Source organism: Lissotriton helveticus, chromosome 11 (genome assembly GCF_964261635.1).
Source record: "Lissotriton helveticus chromosome 11, aLisHel1.1, whole genome shotgun sequence".
NCBI lineage: Eukaryota > Metazoa > Chordata > Amphibia > Caudata > Salamandridae > Lissotriton > Lissotriton helveticus.
In genome coordinates this window covers 830,176,540-830,196,482 of record NC_136072.1, presented here as the reverse complement: position 1 = coordinate 830,196,482, position 19,943 = coordinate 830,176,540, and the positions used below count along the sequence as shown (strand labels likewise).

At 43.7% G+C, this 19,943-nt stretch overlaps 1 protein-coding gene across 1 annotated transcript in view; it reads right to left on the bottom strand.

Annotated features, from left to right (window-relative positions):
* The window catches only part of LOC144792123 (uncharacterized), a 219,945-nt gene that overhangs the window by 116,076 nt on the left and 83,926 nt on the right, over positions 1-19,943 (bottom strand). The window contains exons 7-8 of the mRNA XM_078666998.1: positions 9,213-9,294; positions 5,065-5,178 (exon numbers count right to left, since the gene is read on the bottom strand). Of these exons, the coding sequence (XP_078523124.1) occupies positions 5,065-5,178; positions 9,213-9,294 (196 nt within the window). The remainder of the gene's footprint in view (positions 1-5,064; positions 5,179-9,212; positions 9,295-19,943) is intronic.

The following is a 19,943-nucleotide window of genomic DNA, read 5'->3' as shown; positions in this document are numbered from 1 at the left end:
AGCGGTCACCCCACAGACTTCGGATGGACTATTTAATGAGTGATTTCTCAGAGACATGTCCAACTCTGACTTTTGTATTGGGGCACTCTCTCCAGATGATACACGTGTACTCAGGTATGGGGCTGCGACTGCAGTATGGGATCGAGGGCGCGGGGTGGGAGCTCTGCTGGCACTGGGTCGGCGCTGATACACCCTCTAGTGGCCCTTAAGGCCTTCTGTGGTGGAGACCACAGATTAGTGTAATGTGTGTTGTGTTACGAGTTTGGAACGGGGCTGAAGCTGGGTTATTAGGTCCTGTCCTGGGGAGTGGGGTTTGGGGAGTTTTCTGGGGAGTTTTGGGTAGGGGTCGCAGCTGCTGTGTTGTGGGGGGTGATAGAATGTTGCTGTTCTCATGTGGAGACAACAACTAAGGGGACGTTACCTAATCTGAAATGCATTTCATGGAATGTCCGTGGACTTCGGACAATGGTGAGACGTCACAAGGTGCATTCCCACTTGGTGAGGCGTGGTATTCAGATTGCGCTGCTACAAGAAACTCATTTGACCAAGAAGGAATGCACTACCGGGACGCCTCGTTGCTGGGGCAGCTGTTCGCGCTTAATAAAATGTTATAACATAACATAACATAACATAACTGCACTACAGAGGAGATGGCGTGGGCAGGTGTTTGGTACCACTTATTCAGCATTCGCCAGGGGGGTGCTGATTTGGGTAAGGGCGGGGATACCGTTTCAGGTCGTGAACCAGCAGATAGACCCTGACGGTAGATATGTGGTGGTAGAGGGGAGGTTATACGGTCGGGAGGTGACCCTGGTTAGTATGTACGCCCCCAATGCCGATCAGGCCCATTTCTTTGATAAATTGACGAACTCGCTGGCCCATTTCCTGGCGGGCCCCGTCATACTGGGAGGAGACTTTAATTCGATCACTGATGTAGAACTTGATAGATCGCACCCACCGTTGGCCGAATCAACAGTGCGTAGATTAGCCACTTGCAGGAAGGATTGGCAGGAGAGATGGGGACTAGTAGATGTGTGGAGAGAACAACATCCTGAGACGAGGGACTACTCCTTTTTCTCGGCGTTACACGCATTGCACGTCAGAATAGACTCGATCCTCTGTGGTAGCTCCTTGGCTGCTATGGTAATTCATACGGAATATTTAACCAGGACTATCTCAGATCACAATCCCTTATTGATGTCAGTGCAGTGGCAACAGGTGAGATCGGCGGTCCCCACATGGAGGCTGCAGCCTACCACACTAGAGGATCCGGTGTTTAGCGACACGGTCCAACAGGGCATTGAACACTATTTTAGGATGAATGAGGGTTCTGCGGCCACGAGATCGGTAGAATGGGATGCGATGAAAGTGGTGGTGAGAGGCGTGTGTATGGGCAGGTTCTCGAATGTGAGGACGTCAGTTTTGAATGATCTGGAAAAGGCTGAGGGTGTGCTGCGGGGATTAGAGCAGCGTAGGCCGGAGCGGCCGGACCTACAGGCGCAGTTGCTTGAAGCTAAGGAAATGGTGGCGAAGGAAACTGAGCGACTGCGGAGCTATGACTATAAGCTGTACACTGTCAAGGTTCATGCGGAAAGGGATAAAGTGGGTACTCTCCTTGCTAAGCTTACCAACCCGGAACCTAGGGGGTGTCCGATCATGAGTATAAGAACGGAGACAGGAGACGTAGTTTACTCACAAATAGCGGTTCTTACACGCTTTACCTCTTACTACACGGCTTTATATGGATGCCAGCTGGAGGTGGAGGCCTCGGAGATAAGTGGTTATTTGGAGTCTGTTCCTTTGCCGGTGTTAGATGACGAAGATGCACAAGAGATAGGGGGACCCATAACGCTATCAGAGATTAAACTAGCTGTTAAACAGATGGCCAGAAACAAAACACCAGGGGTGGATGGCTTCCCAATTGAATTTTATGCAAAATGTATCGATGTATTAGCTCCCAGGCTATTGATAGTGTACTCGGAAGCGGGGCAGAGGGGACATTTGCCTGAATCAATGAGGGAGGCGCTGGTGGTTCCACTGCTGAAACCGGGTAGAGAAGCATTGGACGTGGCATCCTATCGACCCCTGTCCATGCTGACGGTAGATTATAAGATCTTAAGCCGTATCCTGGCTACCAGAATTCTACCATGCATGACCAGATTAGTTCATGGGGACCAAGCAGGGTTTATCCCTACCAGGAACACATCCATGAATATACGCCGGTTGATTCAGATACTGGATAGTGCCGGGGACTCACCTCATAGCCCGGTGGTATTGTCGGTGGACATCGAGAAGGCTTTCGTTAGCCTTGAGTGGCAATACCTGGATGAGGTACTAGTGAAATTCGGCATAGGGGACGGTTTCAGGAGGTGGACGAGAGTTCTGTATTCCTCTGCTACAGCGAGGGTACGTCTGGGTCCGATTATATCCTCGGCCTACCCGGTGTGTAGGGGCACGAGGCAGGGATGCTCGCTGTCTCCCTTGTTGTTCGCACTGGCGATGGAACCTTTGGCAGCGTTGGCTAGATCAGGCGCTATGTATCAGGGGGTAAGGCAGGGAGGAACGCTGCATTACATATCGCTGTATGCGGATGACTTGTTGCTGTACCTAGCTGACTCCGGACGAGCGCTAGAGGGAGCAGTGGACATGTTATCCGGATTTGGTAGGATGTCGGGCCTTAAGGTGAGCTGGGCCAAAACCTGTGTTTTCCCATTGCAAAGGGGCACACCTTGCCCCCCCCCCTCGCGCTGGAGGTGGTTTGGGAGCCCTCCTGCTTCACTTACTTGGGTGTCCGCGTATTTCATGAGACTGCGACTTTATTGGAAGGAAATGTGGGGCGTTGCATGCGCGCGTTGAGGGGTTGTATGGCCTTTTGGGCGTCCCTCCCCTTGTCTGTGCTGGGCCGAGTAGCACTGTTGAAAATGGTGGCGCTCCCGCGGCTACTTTATTATTTTAGGACACTGCCGGTCTGGATCCCGCAGAGTATGTTTAAAGAACTACAGATGATGGTGACTGGCTTCCTGTGGGGCAACGGACGGCGCCGAGTGGCGCTGAAGACCCTGACTAGGCCTAAGCTCGAGGGGGGGATAGCAGTCCCCGATTTTGAATTATATTATTTGGCAGCACAGCTGCAAATATTGACGCAACATGTGGCCAGGGAATTCAGGGGACCGGACCTCGACCGAGGGTTCGGTATTCAGCGACATGTCCTGTCCTACATAATCATGCAACAGAAACTGGATATGAGAAACCTCACGATGGAGGAAAGGACGCACAGGCTCTGTTGGAACAGGAGTCTGAAGAGAGCGAAGAGCACCCGGTCGTACGCACCGGAGATCCCACTGGGGATGTTGACTGCACTGCCGCATGGGGGCGATTGGTCTCCGTTAGCTGAGTGGGAGGAGATGGGATTGCAGATGGTGGGAGACCTATACTCTGAAGGGACATTGCTCCCCTTCCAGGCGTTGCAGGAACAGTTTGGCCTACCTGATGGTCATTTTCTGCTACACGCAGCAGTGATAACAGCGCTGCAAAAGCACTGGAAGAGAGGGCTGACTGAACCAGAAACGACTATGGCATGCCAATACGTGGTCATGGCTGCGGGCACTACCAAGGCGGTGACCTGCCTCCATGCTAGAATGTTAAACGAGGGACTGGAACCGCTACTGACATTGAAGGCCAAGTGGGAGGATAGTATAGGTAAGCCCATACCGGATACGGTCTGGGGACATATTTTGGGACGGACATGGAAGGGCACGAGAAATGCCCGATTCCAGCAGGTACACTTCTTCATTATCCACAGAGCTTATCTGACTCCGGAGCGGATTCAGCGGTACTTTCAGGTGCACGACGCTATGTGCCTAAGGTGCTTGGCGCCTGAGGCGGACCTAGATCACCTGTTGTGGGGATGTCCGAAGCTGAGGACATATTGGCCTGAGGTAGGAGAACTCCTAAACAAGGTTACGGACAGGGAGGTGGATTTCGACATGGCGGCGTGTCTGCTGCTCTGGTTCCCTCACACGAAGAAGACGAAAATCACAAGCAAATTTATGGACTTGGGACTTATGTTGGCTCAGAGAGAGATCACCTGGCACTGGAAATCTAAAGAGGGCCCCTCAGTGGGAAGGTGGATGAGTGAACTATTGAAATGGGCTAGTAGCGAGGGTACCATTAGGATGCGACAGGCTGCCAAGACTGATAATGATAAAAGCTGTTCAAGCATTGCGTGATTGTATGGTAGAGGATGGGGATGAAGCATAAGGACCAAAAAGGGCTCCATGAGATGTAAATGAGCAGAAGTTATACCCGATTAGTGGCGTGCTCCAGTTTTACTACAGCTTACGTACACCCACACCAGCAGCAGTTGGGGAGGGAGGGGGGGGAGGGAAGGGTTTGGTAGGGATAGTTAAGCACACCGACACATTTACAGAGGGAGTTGGGTTGTGGGATCTGAGGAAAGGTCGTATTACTAGGGCCCCGACGGTCTGAGGTAGGAACCCGGGAGGTGAATATAACATATCACAAGATGGTCACCACCAAGACATGATAGGCCTACATTGCGATAGGAACTACACGCTGAAACCCTCTCCGCAAGATGTTTGGTTATAATTGGAGTTGCATGGGGGGCAGGCTTCTAGGGGGGTTAAAAGCGGATACCGAATAATGCTATTAACCAACCGCCCATAAGAGGTGGGCACTGTAGCATCTCCTTGTATATTTGATTTGACACGCCGCCCGGCCTCCGGGATGTGGGCTAAATGGCTGTGCACGATTTTCCTGTCGACACTTTTGTCATCGAGATGTTGCAAGTGTATTGATTGACCTGCTCTGAGGTCTTGTTTCTAATTCTGCAATAAAAACAATAAAAAAAAAATAAATAAATGATTTTCTTTGGAAGAAATCCAACTGCATCTTGTTGGCCCTAGGGAGTCCTTCCTGAACTGAGGATCAACCCAAGGGATCACTCTGGACTGAGAAAGAAACCCTGTGCCTGTAGGCAAGGGTCTGCAGAAGCACTCCAGGAGCTGTACGCATGTGTGATGAGGCACTGTAATGTGTTCTTACTGTCTCTGGGAGTATCTCTTCTTCCTTCTCTTCTTCCTCCATCACTTCTGCTTTAGCCTCTGCGATCAGCTCCCTCAGAGGGTGGTTATCAGATGCATTTGCAACAAATGGATGCTGTTTAAGAAAATCAGATTTGGGGCAATGGTCACAAAACATGTAAACTTATTATTTCACTCATTTTGATTCCACTGAAAATGTCACTGAAAATATAAACGCTCCTTACAGAACCCAATTCTTATGCTTGTGAGTGTCCACACATTGGCCGAATTTTTGACTAACTAGCTCTTTAGGATCCCTATAGAATTCTTAGCAGCCGCCCATTAGGAATCCTCAACTTCAAAAATATGAATCTTCTTATTGATCAAACTCAAGGTTCACAAATGCAACACAAGCAGCACAACATGATTATCAATTTCCCCTAACCTGTCTTTCATGCGTTTTTGCATCGTAAGATTTGTTCACCATTTTAATATGACTGAGGGTGTCCAATATTTACAGTTCTATGTCTAAAAGACATCACTTACATACTATTTATTAGGTATGAGTTTAATCTTTTACACTCAAAGTGCCCGCTTGCTGTTTACTTGTAGGCTATAATATTATTCTAAAGGGCACAATTATATGATACCTGAATGCATTGTATCTACTCTTATCACTGGACTACTTTTAAAGTGCATGTGTAGAGATGTACCCCTATCAGTCCAAGGGGTTTATTTATGCGAGTCCTGTGTCACCTTTCCACCACGTAAAGTGGGAGCTCAATCTGACTTATGACGCCACACAAAGCCACGTGGCTTTGAATGGCCTCACAAATCTTGAGTATGGCAATGCAGTGCAAATCGCTGCGTAATATTAGTTTGCACCCAGGATGCATTGCAGTGGGTTTTCCTATTCAACAACCATGGATTTTGGTGCTGCCCCAGATTTACAAAATCATGTGCACCTAGGGAAGCACCAAATCCGTACGCCTCCCGAGGTGAGACGTAACGAGGAGAAATACGTTTATTTCTTTTCGTTTTTAATCCTCTTTCTATGTGTAATGAATTCTGCAGCACACATAGAAAGAGGAAAACGCCCGTTAGTATTGTTTTTGTGCAGGAAGGTGTCCCTGCATGCAACAGAGGCACCCTTGCACCAATTGTCTATGTATTCCGTTTATGCTAGGCGGCTGAAATGGTGTCAGCACAGGGAGAAAGGACAGGAATACCCCCTAAATACAGTGCGGTCCTGTCCTTTTAGTTTGGTGAAAGGCAGTGCAGCAGATGCCTAGCTGCACTGCCCTACGCCAAAAATCTCATAAATGAGGGCCCATGTGTTTTGCCTGCTTTTTTACTGGGTGTTGTCAGCATATGTGACACCCTAATGCCTATAGGCTGGTGTAATGTAACTTCTGTATAATAAATAAACATACGTTCTTACTATCCATGTGAGATTAGCAACTTTCTTTACCAAACTGTAAAGATATGTGTATCTTTCAATGAAATTGATGAACTTCAAATTAGTTTTGGTGCAATTTTATTTCTAAATAATACTTTTCTATACGTTATAATGTCTGGCTTCAATTTAGTCAGTCAACCACACAGTATCCTGGATTGTATTGACATTAATAGAAGCTATAAGCAGTAGCGGCTGCTACTGGATGAGGGTGGTGGGCGGGGGGAGGTGGGAAAGAAAAAAGAGGATTTTCCTGGAATGCCACTTGCCACCTCTCTTCAGTCCTCTTCCTTCTTCCTGTCTCTAGTCCTGGCCGGTAGCAGGAAGCACCCAGGCACACAGGCTCCCCTGAGACAATCACAACACTGCAATGCAGCATTGTGATTGGTCTAAGCACTGTGGTTTGGCGCTCAGATGGGGACAGGGAGCCTGTGCATGCTCCTCACCAGGCTGGGTAATGCAGCCTGGTGGGGAACATGCAAAGTGCACATGACTGGCCGGCCAACGAGAGCCGGCAAAACAGTCATGCACACTTAGGGAGTACAAACCACTCCCTCTGGTCAGCCCCACTCCTCCACTTACTGTAATATGAAAAAACTTTATCATTTTATTTTTCCTTTTGAGCAGTAGGGCAAAGCTCCTCCGCCTTAGCGGAGGAGCCGCCACTGGCAATAAGACTTCTTGAGGCCTTAACTGACCAAACTTCAAGAATGTGGAGTGCAACCTGGGAAGGTCTATCAGCCAACAGAAGACAGAGTAGATGACTGGTTTTAGCACAGCATGATGGAATCTCCTTGTGCTCTGATCCATTTGCTGCAGTTCCGTCGAAGTGGGATTTACGGCATGAGGAACAGAGAGAACGCCTGCTAGATAAAGAGATCTGACAGTTTCAATTTGTGAGGAAACAAAACATGCTTCAAATGAGATCTCTCTAAATGTAATGATGCCACAATTTGTGTTGGCCAACTTTGGGAAATATATTAGACTGATATCCTTTGTGTCTTGAAATGTCTTCCAATGAGATTATAGGCTGATTTTACAGATGCCAGACTGGGTAAGCAATCTTTGCAGTGCCATATGGAATTAAGAAAATATATCCGACCTCCCTGTACCATGAAGCTGAGAAGAGCTGTTTTCAACTTCTCCCAGATCCCCTGCTGGACAGAACATTTCCACCAGAACTGACACAGTCAATTTCATGATTAACCCTCAAGGGCAGCAGAGTACTCTGATTGCTGCCTGATGTTGCCGTCCAAGTGCCAAGATGCGTGTGTGGTCTAAAGGCTGTGAAGCCCAGGAAGAACAGGGAATTCAGTGACTTCCTGTGGATTCACCTTCTGACTGAAAACATGCCTGTCTTCAATCCACTTGCCTGGTCGTGTACCACAGAAGCGTAAGAAACTCTTGCTACTCACAAATTGCGTGGTGCTTGGCTTGATAAGGCAATTACCCTGAAGATATTGAACAGATACCAGAATTACAAACCTTGTACAATTCCTCTGAGTCTTCTAAACCTTTATTTTTTCATTTGGCCCAAGGTTTATCAACAAAGCCTTCTTCTCAGCCAATCTGACGTTGTGGAGACATCACTAAATTTGGGACGGCAATCATCAGTGGAGAGAGCTGATCCCCATGAGTACTTCTAAGGATCAAGGCACCTTTTCCCACCGGTCACATACCCTAATTTCAAACCAGCCTTGCCAATTTATGGCTGTGCCTAATGCTTTCCCAGTGTGCCCCTAAAGAACCATAGTGATACTTACAGCTTAATTCCAAGGACTGAAGTAACCTTGGGCTGTAGAATTTTAGAATTTGATCGATACATTTTTAGTCAGTTACAACGGAGGAATACTTAGACTGTACTTAAATGATTAAAAGACACAACTCAAACAATATTCATACAACACTTAGGTCCTTACTAAAATCAGGATTACAAAATGTATGGGAATTGCCACACACTGGGATTTCCCACCATGCATTTTGACAGGGAAAACTGTAAAGTTTAAAGTTTTTTCCCTTTGAACGGCGACCACACATGGGGTTACTGTTTTATCACCAATCCCAAAATGCAGAACTAGGAATGAGGCTGTGATACTGCACCGAGTAAATACTGGACCCTGGGATACTGGTATTTATCAGGTGCAGTATATGCAGCACAGGCACATACACTGAGCTAGCCTAATAGCAGAAACATTCTAAGACAATAATAATAAAGTAAAGTCATTGTGTTTATTATGCTACCCTAGGAGAGTGGATTCACTACGCATAAACACATCCTTCACTACTGTAAGTAAATTAAAAAAAATAAGACATTGCAAGATAAAACTAAATATATACAACTTTGAGTCTAAAATCTGCAGAGACATCAGGATTGCTATTTCAAAACACAGAAAACAGTACACACAGTTTGTAGATTGCACCAAGATAACAGCAGGAAGTTATAGAAATACAGACCTACTAAAATAACACAGTAAGTATATTAAACAAATAAATAGACACCATTAGGAGATTACAAAGAACAGGACGAGGCATGACAAATGTCAGTGTAATACCTAAGGGTACATAAAATACTACACAAAATGTGTCTGCTCACTGAGAGATAGAAAAAACTATGACCCACATCATAGTAGCCATGCGCTATACAAGTGCCTATTCATTCATTCATAGCCTCATAGCACGTGAACCCCCCCAACCCTCACTACAGCTTGACTCACCTTTAGCAGTTCACTGGCAGACCAACGGCAAGTAGGCATCTTGGTCAGACACTTCCGTAGGAAGTCACTGAAATCTTCTGACCTAAGAGACATCCAGAAGCACAGATAAAAGTTTCAGAGTGGGAGATTTACACCATACACCGAACATATGGGTCACAAACAGCCAGTGTCCAAAGAACAGCATTGAACATCATTCCTTTCTCTGTGCAACAGGCTGTTACTGTTGTTTCCCTGTCTCTCATAGCTAATGAGAATTTTTAACCGCATTGTAATTTTCTTTGTGAACTATTTATTTATTTATTTTAATTTTAAAAGTTTCATATAGTGGGAACATGACCCATGCGGGTATCAGAGCGCTTTAACCATGTTCAGAAAGCAAATATCCTTTCCCCTTCCATTCACTAGCCTGTCATGGTCTGCCAACAAAGTAAATTGATTTATTGAAAAAGTATGTACATAATATAGGGTATATATAACAACAAAGGAGTGACTACTGTTTTATGGCAACACACGAAGGGACTAGTGTCTTGAACCAAAAAAAGGTAAGAAAAAGTGAAGTGAGGCGTGTAACAAAGTGTTAAAAAACCTTAGAGGTTTTTAAGAAAACCCTCACTCACCCACCTAGTGGGTGACATGCTTCATCATCGGGTTCCACCGGGCGGGCAGAGTGCCTACCCAGTGTGCTACAACACCTGCAATTGCAGTGGAGCTGGTTATTTCGTGTGTGAATAGTGAATTAGTGACAAGGTGAAGTTAAAAAAGGGCGAACTTTAGCCACAGATTAATTTTAATAGAGGCAAAGTAAGCTTTTTTTACTGTTTAATTTTTTTTTCTTTTTTTTTTTTTCCCCTTATATTGCGAATATGTAGATAGGAAGGTGTTTGGGAGTTTGACGTTTTTTTTGCGAAAGCTGTGCCTTCACTGCCCCAAGGTGTCTATCGAAGGTCCAAGGGGAGTTTCCTGAAATATTAATTATGACCAGTCAATTTACTCCTGTTTACCTTTATCATACACAATAATTCCGTTGTTCCTGGGAAGAGCTAGCCTGGAAGAGCTAGCCTATAAGGCTACTCGGCAGAGTTCAAATCCTGCCTGGAATTATTGTCTCCGCTTTAATCATTGGAATATATATAAAAAAAAAAAAAGGAAAAGTTTTAGGTTGTCATCTAGAAGTGATATAGTTTTCCCAAATCTCCCAGTATAACGATCTTTTAGAGCGTTTCCCTATTCTTTCTAGTCTACAGGTTTTTATTACAGAATTTAGCCAGTTTTCATGGGTTGGTGGTGCCGGTTTTAGCCAATTAATACAAATTTCTCTTCGTGCTAACAAAATCAGGACAAATATTAAACTTTCTTGGTGTTTATTTAGCCTTATCGTGCCCGGTTGGATAGTAGAGTGGATCCCAAAAATAATTAAAAGCGTACTTACAGTTATAGGTGTTGCCATTACCGCTGTTAGTGTCTTACCAATCTCTTGCCAATAAGGCGCGAGTGCTGGACAGCAGTAGAACATGTGAATATCATTCACCTTCTCTTCTCCGCACTTACAGCATGATTTTACCGGCGCGCCTTTAAATTTTGACAATCTTTTTGGGGTACAGTATGCTCTATGAATAGAAAAAAGATGATTTCTTTTTAGAGCTGCCGGCTTTACACATGACCAGCATTTTTCTACTGATTTTTTCCAAATTAGCTTTAGATCCATGACTTCGTTTGGTAGGTCTTTTCTCCATAATTTTTCCGGTATTATTAAATCCTCTTCTCCAGATTCAATTAGAGCCCAGTACCACTTCGATACTTCCTTTTTTATTGGGGTTTCTTTTATCATTTCTTCTTCGAAATTGTCCATGTCTATTGCCCCTTTTGGGATGGTGTTGGCCCAACTACTCAATTGATAATATTTGAACTTTGATACTTTTCCTTCTGTGATTGTATGCAGGTGCTCCCAAGATATTAAGGCATTTTCAACCAGAAGTTGTCCCCATTTTTCAATTCCTGATTGTCTAAGTGGCCTAGATAATGAGTCTTTTAAACATTTCGGCGTGCCAGGAGAGTCCCATATTTGGGCCATATTGCTATAATATGGTATCTTTACTACATTTCTTATCTGGCTCCAAAGTTTAACAGCGTTGTTTAAGATCTTCAGTTTTACTTTTTTGAAAAATTTTGGATGACCAAATTTGAAGAGGAAATGGTCTTCTCCTTTCGTTAAATGTTGTAGAAAATTTGGGTAAGCGTGATGTTCCCTTAGCATGACTCTATAGTTTTTAAATTGAAAAGATCTGTAATACTCATGTACATCAGGGCTTGCTATTCCACCTTGTTCCTTTCTTCTCCTAAGTTTGTTCCATGATATTCTTGTGCTTTTTGCTGACCAGATAAAACTAGATATTTCTCCTTGTATTTTTTTAGGGCTTCTTTTTTAAACTCTAACGGAATGGTGTTGAAGAGATATGTGAATTTGGGAATGATTGTCATTTGTATTGCATTGGATTTGCCCAGAAAGCTTAACGGTAGACCTGACCAGGTTTTGAGAAGTCTTCTCATTTCTTTAGCCACTATATTTAGGTTTAGTTGTGGAATTCTTTCCAACTCTTTTGTTATAGTGATTCCTAAATATTTTATTTTGTCCTTTGTGAAAGATGAATTTAGGTTAGTGTTCCAGCTCATTGCCTCTGTCTTACTGTTGTTAATCGAGTATCCTGAAACCTTGTCAAAGCTGTTCATTGTATCTTCAATTGCTGATTTTGAGAGGTTGTAATTATCAGTGAACACCATCAGGTCGTCTGCGTATAATGCCACTTTCTTTGACCAGTTTTGATATTTATAGGGTGTTATAAGTGGGTGATTTCTGATAGAGCAAGCCAGGGGTTCGATATATAGGTTAAAAAGCAGCTGAGACAAGGGGCAATCTTGCCTAGTACCCCTCTGAATCTCGATGTTACTGGTGAGATTCCCATTCACTGCTATTCTCGCTCTTGGGTTCGTGTAAATTTCCTTCACCATATGGCCAAAATTTCTCCCTAAGTTGTTTTTTCCTATGATATTATTTAGAAAAGCCCAATTAACGCGATCAAAAGCTTTAGCTGCATCGTACGTAATGACCGTAAGGGGTAGTTTTTCACAGATAGCAACATCGATTGCTGCCATTAGCTCGTGTGTAATTTCCTGAATTTGTCTGCCCTTTATGAACCCCTTCTGATCCAGGTTAATCAATTTCGGCATTACTTTCGATAATCTTTTAGCTATTACATTCATGAACAACTTGTAATCACAATTGAGTAGTGATATCGGCCTATAAGACTCGCATAGCTTTGGGTTTTTCCCTGGTTTTAATATAATACTAATCGTTGCGTCATTCCATGAATCGGGTATCTTATCGTGATCCATATAGGTCTTATTCATTACTTCTGCTAGATACTCGATTAGCTGTTCTTTTAATGCTATGTAAAATTCATTAGGAAGCGCATCAGGTCCCGCGGCTTTTCCTTTCTTTAGATTACTTATAGCAGTTCTTACTTCCTCTGGTGTGATTTCACTATTCAGGGAATCCACTTCTTTTTCCGTCAAGCTTGGAAGGGGTACACTCTCAAGGTATTTCTTGATATCCTCATCTGATGGATTTATATCTTCTCTATATATTGTGGTAAAAAAGTTTGAGAATTCTTGCCTTATTGAGACATCGTCTGAACAAGTTGATGATTGATCCTGGGTGTGGATACTTAATATAGTATTTCTAGTTTGGTCCGTTTTCATTTTCCAGGCTAACATTTTTCCGCAACCTTCCCCGTACTCATAGTTTGCTAATTTGCTATTCTCCCATTTCTCTTGAACTATATTCTCCAGATAGTCTGCAAAATTCTCTTTTAGTTTGCGACTCTTCTCTTTTAATCTTTCTCTTAATTCTAGAGATGTGCCACTCCCTAGTTGTACTTCAACTTCTTTAATTTCTGTTTCCATCTTTTTGATATCCAATTTTTTTAACTTATTTTTGTATGCTCCCAAGCTAAGTAATTTACCTCTTATTACCGCTTTATAGGCATCCCACGTTATTCCTTTGGGCGTTCCAACAGCATTATCTGCAAAATAGTGAAGGGAGGTTGTTTTAAGCTGGTCCACACTTTGTTCATCCTTAAGAATCGATCGATCAACAGTCCACCTGGGAGGCATGAGTATTTGTGGTAATAAGAAAGTTAACTGTACTGCCAAGTGGTCTGATAAATGTGCTGGTAAATGTTCGATACATTTAACATTGTCCCGGAGAGAAGTGTTCAGTAGGAAGAAATCTATTCTGGATTTATGGCCTAATTTCTTATTGTGAAAGGTATACGGGTAATTTTTTTCTCCTTTTAACTTCCACATGTCTTCCAGGTTTAAATCTTTTTTATAGATCCCTAGCCATTCCCTCATTTTTGGTAAATTCATTTGTTTTGTTGGGGGCAAGCTATCTATTTTAGGATCCGCTATAATATTATAATCTCCTCCTACAATAATCGGAGCTGAGGATGTCAAAAGTTCTGAATATAATTTTTGAAGAGGTGCTGGATCGTCCATATTCGGACCGTAGTATCCCGCAATCGTGAATATACAGCCCTCAATCCTGATTTTAGCCACTGCCCATCTTCCTTTGCTGTCAACTACTTCAGATTCCAATTTAGCATTCAAGGATTTTTTTTATAATGATTGCCACCCCTTTTATATTGCAGTCTTGTGAGGTGTGTATGCTTGTACCGATCCAGTGGAGATTTTTTACCATTTGAGTCCATTCGGGCCTTACAAGATGGGTTTCTTGGAGAATAATGATCTCACTTTCTATCTCTTTTAAGTATTCCAAAATTCTTCTTCTTCTTTTGGGAGTTCTAAGCCCATTAACATTCCATGAAAGAATCTTTACAATCTTTTCTCTTGCCATTTCGTATTTGTTATTGTCTTGCTTTGGGGTTGGGATTGAGACAACCGTCTGACTCCCGTACTAATCCTTTTATTTACCAATTTTGAGGATATTTTTTCATTTTTTTCCCCTATTTTGCTCCCCACCCGTGTGTAATTAAAGTTTGCATATTTATAATACAGTGTAATTCGGGATCCCCACCCTAAGGAAGCCTCCCTTTTTCTTCTTTCAGGTGGTATTTCCACCCGTTTTCGTGCTCCGTTTCACCAGTTGTTTTATTCTTTGTTATGCAAGCACTTCCCATTTTTTTCCCAGTATTTACTTTATATTTAATAGATAGATGTTTAGTAAAGTAAGCTTATATTAAAATCAGATTAGGACAAACAATTGGCCATTAATTTGAGCCAACTGTATCCAATTAGTGTTCAAAAGGTCGACATGTTTCTGGTCTATATAGCCCAATCGGTTGAGCTTTCATTAGGACCACATAAATAGTGAAGGGAATTACCACTGGGCGGTGTACACACGCTAAGGCGTACCCTAACCTCAGTGGTGTGTGTGAAAAAATGCAAAACTCACAGTTTTGTACCGTACTGTCCTGGCATTTCCAGGTGTCTGAACGTGAAAGAACTCTTGGGACCAGTGGCGGGGGTTACTTGACGTCGAAGAAGTTCACTCCAGACGACTCCCTGCGTGTGACCTAGCTTGTTCACATCCACCGCCGAATATAGGGTATATATCACAACCCATGGTGACATGACAAGCATAGTCATTCGGAAAAGAGGCTCTTCTAAGGGTTTCCCACTAAAACCAATCCATCTTGCAATTGTTCGGCACCCCCTAGAGGAAAGATAGCATTTGACCGATGACCGGTGGAGCTGTCCCGCGCAGCTATAGAGGAGAATGGCTCTGGTTCACCCCTCGGCCGTCATCTACCCAGCCGGATGTCGGACACTGTTTTTCCTCGTCTCCCCATTATGCCTCCTAGTCCTTCCATTATTCTCCGTCTGCCTCCCCTATTCATTCCCTCTCTCCCTTAATTCTTCTCTCCCTTTGCCTATTTTTTCCTCATGTTTATGCTATGCTTTTGTACTCATGTAATTCCTGTAACTACGCTCCAGTAACTAATGTAACAATGTTCTGAAACAATGTTTTCTTCCTCATGTAAAGCGCTCTGATGCCTCCGGGTCTAGCCAGCACTATATAAAACAGGTCCGCACAGTTGATATACGCACAGTTACTTGCTGGGAACGTAAACGATACAGGAACCCATACTACCCCACAGCCAGTGAATGTAAGCAGCGAGAAACAGTGTGGGAAAGACCAGCGACTCACCTATGTGCTGATGCCCGGTGGAACTACCAGATAGCTAAAGAGGAGATGGGTTATGGACTCCCGCCCTCACCTACCCAGTCGGACCCTGGGCTGATTTTCCCCTCGTCCCTACGTCTAATCTTCCTCCTACCCCTTTACCCTATCCCCTTACCCCTCCTTGCTCCATTCACCTTGTCCCCTATGTTCTTTAAATGCTTTTCTTGATACTTATGTACCTTTTAAGTGATGTTAATTGCAACATTATTGTTCCTCATGTTAAGCACTCTGATTCCTTCGGGTCTAGCCAGTGCTATATAATAACTCATTAATTAAATATGTTCCCATTTAGTACTCTTTCTCTCTTTGTCTACTTCCCTAGCTCCTATCCCCTCTCCCCTGAATCTCTCCCCATGCCTGCTACTCTGCCTAACCCCCTGTCCTTTGTGCCCTTTGACTAAGCACTCCTTCTTCCCTTGTTGGGGAAAGATCCAATATTTATACTCTGGAGTCTCAGCGAACCCACTGAGAGAGTCCACTGCGCCAAGGGAGCCACTCACAGCTGAGGTATGGTATGGCACCCCTTGCCAAAGCACTCTCTCTGCCCTTTTTGGGGAAGGATCCAGTATGTAGGCCTTGGAGTCTCAGAGACCCCTCTGAGAGAGTCCACTGCATAAAGGGAGCCTCTCGCAACAGAGATAGGGAAGTGATACCACTTCGCCTGGGATCACAGCTTACTGGACTTTGGACGTTGCTTTGACTAGTCTACCGGTTTGTGTTCCCGTCGTCCTTCCCCTCCTCTTTCCATGCGGTGTCTCTCACCTTTCCCGCCTTCATTATCTGTCTACTTCCCCATCTCCTACCCCCTCTCCTGAATCTCTCCCCTTGCCTGCTTTTCCCCTTACGTATTTGTGTTTATTGTTTATCTCAACCTTACAAGTAACTATGTTGCCGTGCTCTAATAACTGTGTAACCTTTGTCACGAAGTAACCTGTAACTATGATCTGATATTCATGTAAAGCGCTCTGATACCTCCGGGTCTAGCCAGCACTATATAAAACCTTTAAAATAAATAAATACATAGTTCGGGGCTATACATTAAATAAAGTAAAACTGTGTAATCAACAAATGTTTGCCAGAAAAAAGTCATTCGATCATGAGGTCTTTGTTGGAATTTCAAACATTTTAAACATGTCAGCATCCTTTTCACCAAACAGATAGACTAATCCCTGAATTTATTTATTTATTTATTTATTTATTTATGAAGCTTATAGAGCGCGCGGCTACCTCCAGCGGGGGTGTCCCGGCGCTAAGATTACAGGTAATCACACGAGAAGAAAGCCCGGTACATGTCCAGCCGAATGGCAAACCAAGGGCTACAGGTATATAATTAGCGTTTGGTAAACAGCCAGGTTTTTAATTTGCGACGGAAGACTTGCTCAGACTCGATAAACCTAAGATCTAGAGGAAGGCTATTCCAGAGCTTGGCGGCTGTGACGGTGAAGGTTCTGCCGCCACTTCGGGAGAGCCTGAATCTGGGGACGTTCAGCAGACGTAAGCTGTTAGATCTCAGGTGTCTTACTGAGGATGATAATTTGAGCCTTTTTCTCAGATAGACCGGGCCGGTTCCATTAATTGCCCGAAAGGCAAGTACCAGAACTTTGAAGTCAATGCGACGGGCAATGGGAAGCCAATGTAGCTCGTCTCGGTATGCTCTGACCGAGTTGCGGGCAGGAATGTTTCCAATGAGCCTTGCTGCCGCGTTCTGAATGATTTGTAGTCGGTCTATAAGATATTGGGGGGCACCGGCATATAGGCTATTGGCATAATCAAGATGTGCCGTAATAAGTGCGTGGACCACCGTTTTACGGGAAATCTGGGGGAGGAAGGGAAAAATCTTCCTGATCATACGCAGCTTATTAAAGCAGGCCGCTGTAACTTTATTGACCTGGGTTTTACCGGACAAGGTGTTGTCAAATACAAAACCAAGGTTACGAGCAGACTTCGCTGGTATGGGAGGAGGATTGAGGACGGTAGGCCACCATAAAGTTGCGGGGGGAGTACATTTCTGACTAAAAAAGAGGACCTCAGTTTTGTCAGTGTTTAAGGCAAGATGATTAGCAGCTGAACCTATAATCAATCATTGATATGATAGGAAATTGTAGAAGTGGAACCTGCTGTAATTAAAGGTGGGGAAAGCAAGGCATTTTTGAAATGATGGTCACATTAATAGTTATTTACTCCGTCCAATCTTCCTCTCCGTACCATAGTTAAATTCTATAAGCAAATCAATAATGCGTTTACAAAATTTCTATGCTCCGGTAAATGCCCAGAGTTTGCCATCACAAAGTTACAAGGCCAAAACGAAATAGAGGAATCAAGTTTCAAGTTCCCAATTGTACTACAATGCCTTCTGAGCTAATCACTTTGGTCCAATGATTATGAGAGTGCCTTATCCTCATGAAGTGTCAAACTCACTTGATAGAGCGTTCCCTTCTGTTTTATATTCACACACAGGGCCAATAACAACATACACATTGTCTAAATAGTGTCATATACAAACACATGTAATTAATACAGAAAGATTAATCAAATCTCATCAGAGAACTAGCTTGACAATCTAGTATGGGTCAATAGTGAAATTAAAATCACTATGAACAATGCAACATGGAGAACTTAAAAGACACAGGGAGAGGTGTGGCGCCGCGGCCAGGGCGACTGACGCTGGAATCTGGGGATCAGGGTTTGATCCCCGGCTCCGGTGGCAGGTTAGCCCAGCACCATGTGACTCTGGGCAATAGCTTGCTTAATCTTCCCGACGGCCCCCAGCGCCTAGAGACCCTTACGGGTGATTGTGAGCTTTACAAATGTGGATTATTATTATATGTTTAGTGCCTATGAGTTAAAATTACAATGGCCAGCACAGGCCAGCAGGTATCGCTGAAAATCAACAGTGACTGCCACCCTAACCCTGTCCACTGGGACTCATGAAAAACATTCCGCCCGTACGCTGAGCTTTTTTTAATCGCATGTTACGTGACGAGCTGGGCTCGTCATGAGCGTGCGAGGAGGCTACCTCATGACGAGCCCAGCTCGTCATGAGCGTGGAAGGGGTTAAGTAATATTTCTGCATTCTTCACGAGCTGGAGGACTTTGTCTGTTGTCTGGCTTGGCTCTGTAATGTGTGTGATGATTGTAATGGGATGGTGGGTATGCGAGGGCGTGGTGGAGTGTTGTGGCATTATCGAATGTGTGGAGGTTGGAATAGGTATTACAGTTGATGGGATTTAAAGAAAACATCCCACAGCTGGTGGAGGGACTGCCATTTGTCTGTAGCTTGATTTATTCTGCAAATAAACTACCTGAGATTGAAGGCAGTTGGACTAGTGTCTTCATTCTAACAGTGTCAACTTAATGCATTTAAGATTTTTTAAATTTAAAATCCGTCTTTTGAATTCATCCTGGATGTTTCTCATTTGAGAGTGCGGCTGAGGATGGGATAAGAATCCACACATGTGGAGAAGCATAATTTGGATTCCACCCTTACACATCAAAGAAATGCAATTATATACGTGCACCTCACATTATATTCACTGTGTGCCTTAACTTGATTGACGTGAAGTGAAGCATTTAAACTCATTGCTGAAATGTATTCTCTGTAAAAACGAAAGATTCATATGCGTGTGAACTAACGTTCACTTTTAACATGAGTTATGTATTCGTTATTCACACTTTACATTTATACTTCAAGATATATTTGCATATGTAAACATATACTCATTTGCTCACGTTTTGCAGCTCTTTTAAAGTTACACTGTGCATGTACAACCATGTATTTGAAGTACACGTTGAATGCTTAACTGAAGTTAGCCTGACTACAGGCCTCAGTTGAAATGTTCTTTTTTTTCAAGTTTATTATTTTATTAGCTGATTGTATGCATTTAATGGCTGACAGAGAGACGAGAGAGATCTGGCAGTGAACATGGAGAAATAATGGTTGAAAAGTGCTTTCTGTTAATTGTGTACCAGGATGGCAAGATGTTCAAGGCTGAGAACGGCAGCCTCAGTTCGATGCATTGGGTATTCAAAGCTATGTCGAAAATGCACTCGAGTGGTGGTCTTATTGGTTCCTGGTGTTGTGAGGTAGATGAGATGTTTTTGTTTCTCCAGTTACTTTTATATTGGTGTTTCCAAAGTTTGAGTTAGGAGAGATTCCCGTTAGGCTTAGAGAGTTGCAGACCGCCCTGCTTGCCTTATTCTTGCAAGTGTGAAGCTTTACGCTAAACACCTATTTATTTTCTGTAGACTTCTACTGGAGTCTGATCATGCTGACATTTTCTTCTATGCTCCCGACTTAAGACACCCTTGATAGATGATACCTGATCAATGTTTAGAGTAGGGAAGGGGAGTTCCTTTTGTGGAACACCTGTTCACTCGTAGCTGTTATTGTATAGTTGTGACTGTCACAATTGTGTATCTCATTCTTTTAAGTCTCAACCATCTGAGATATTTCACTTTGTCCATTGTGC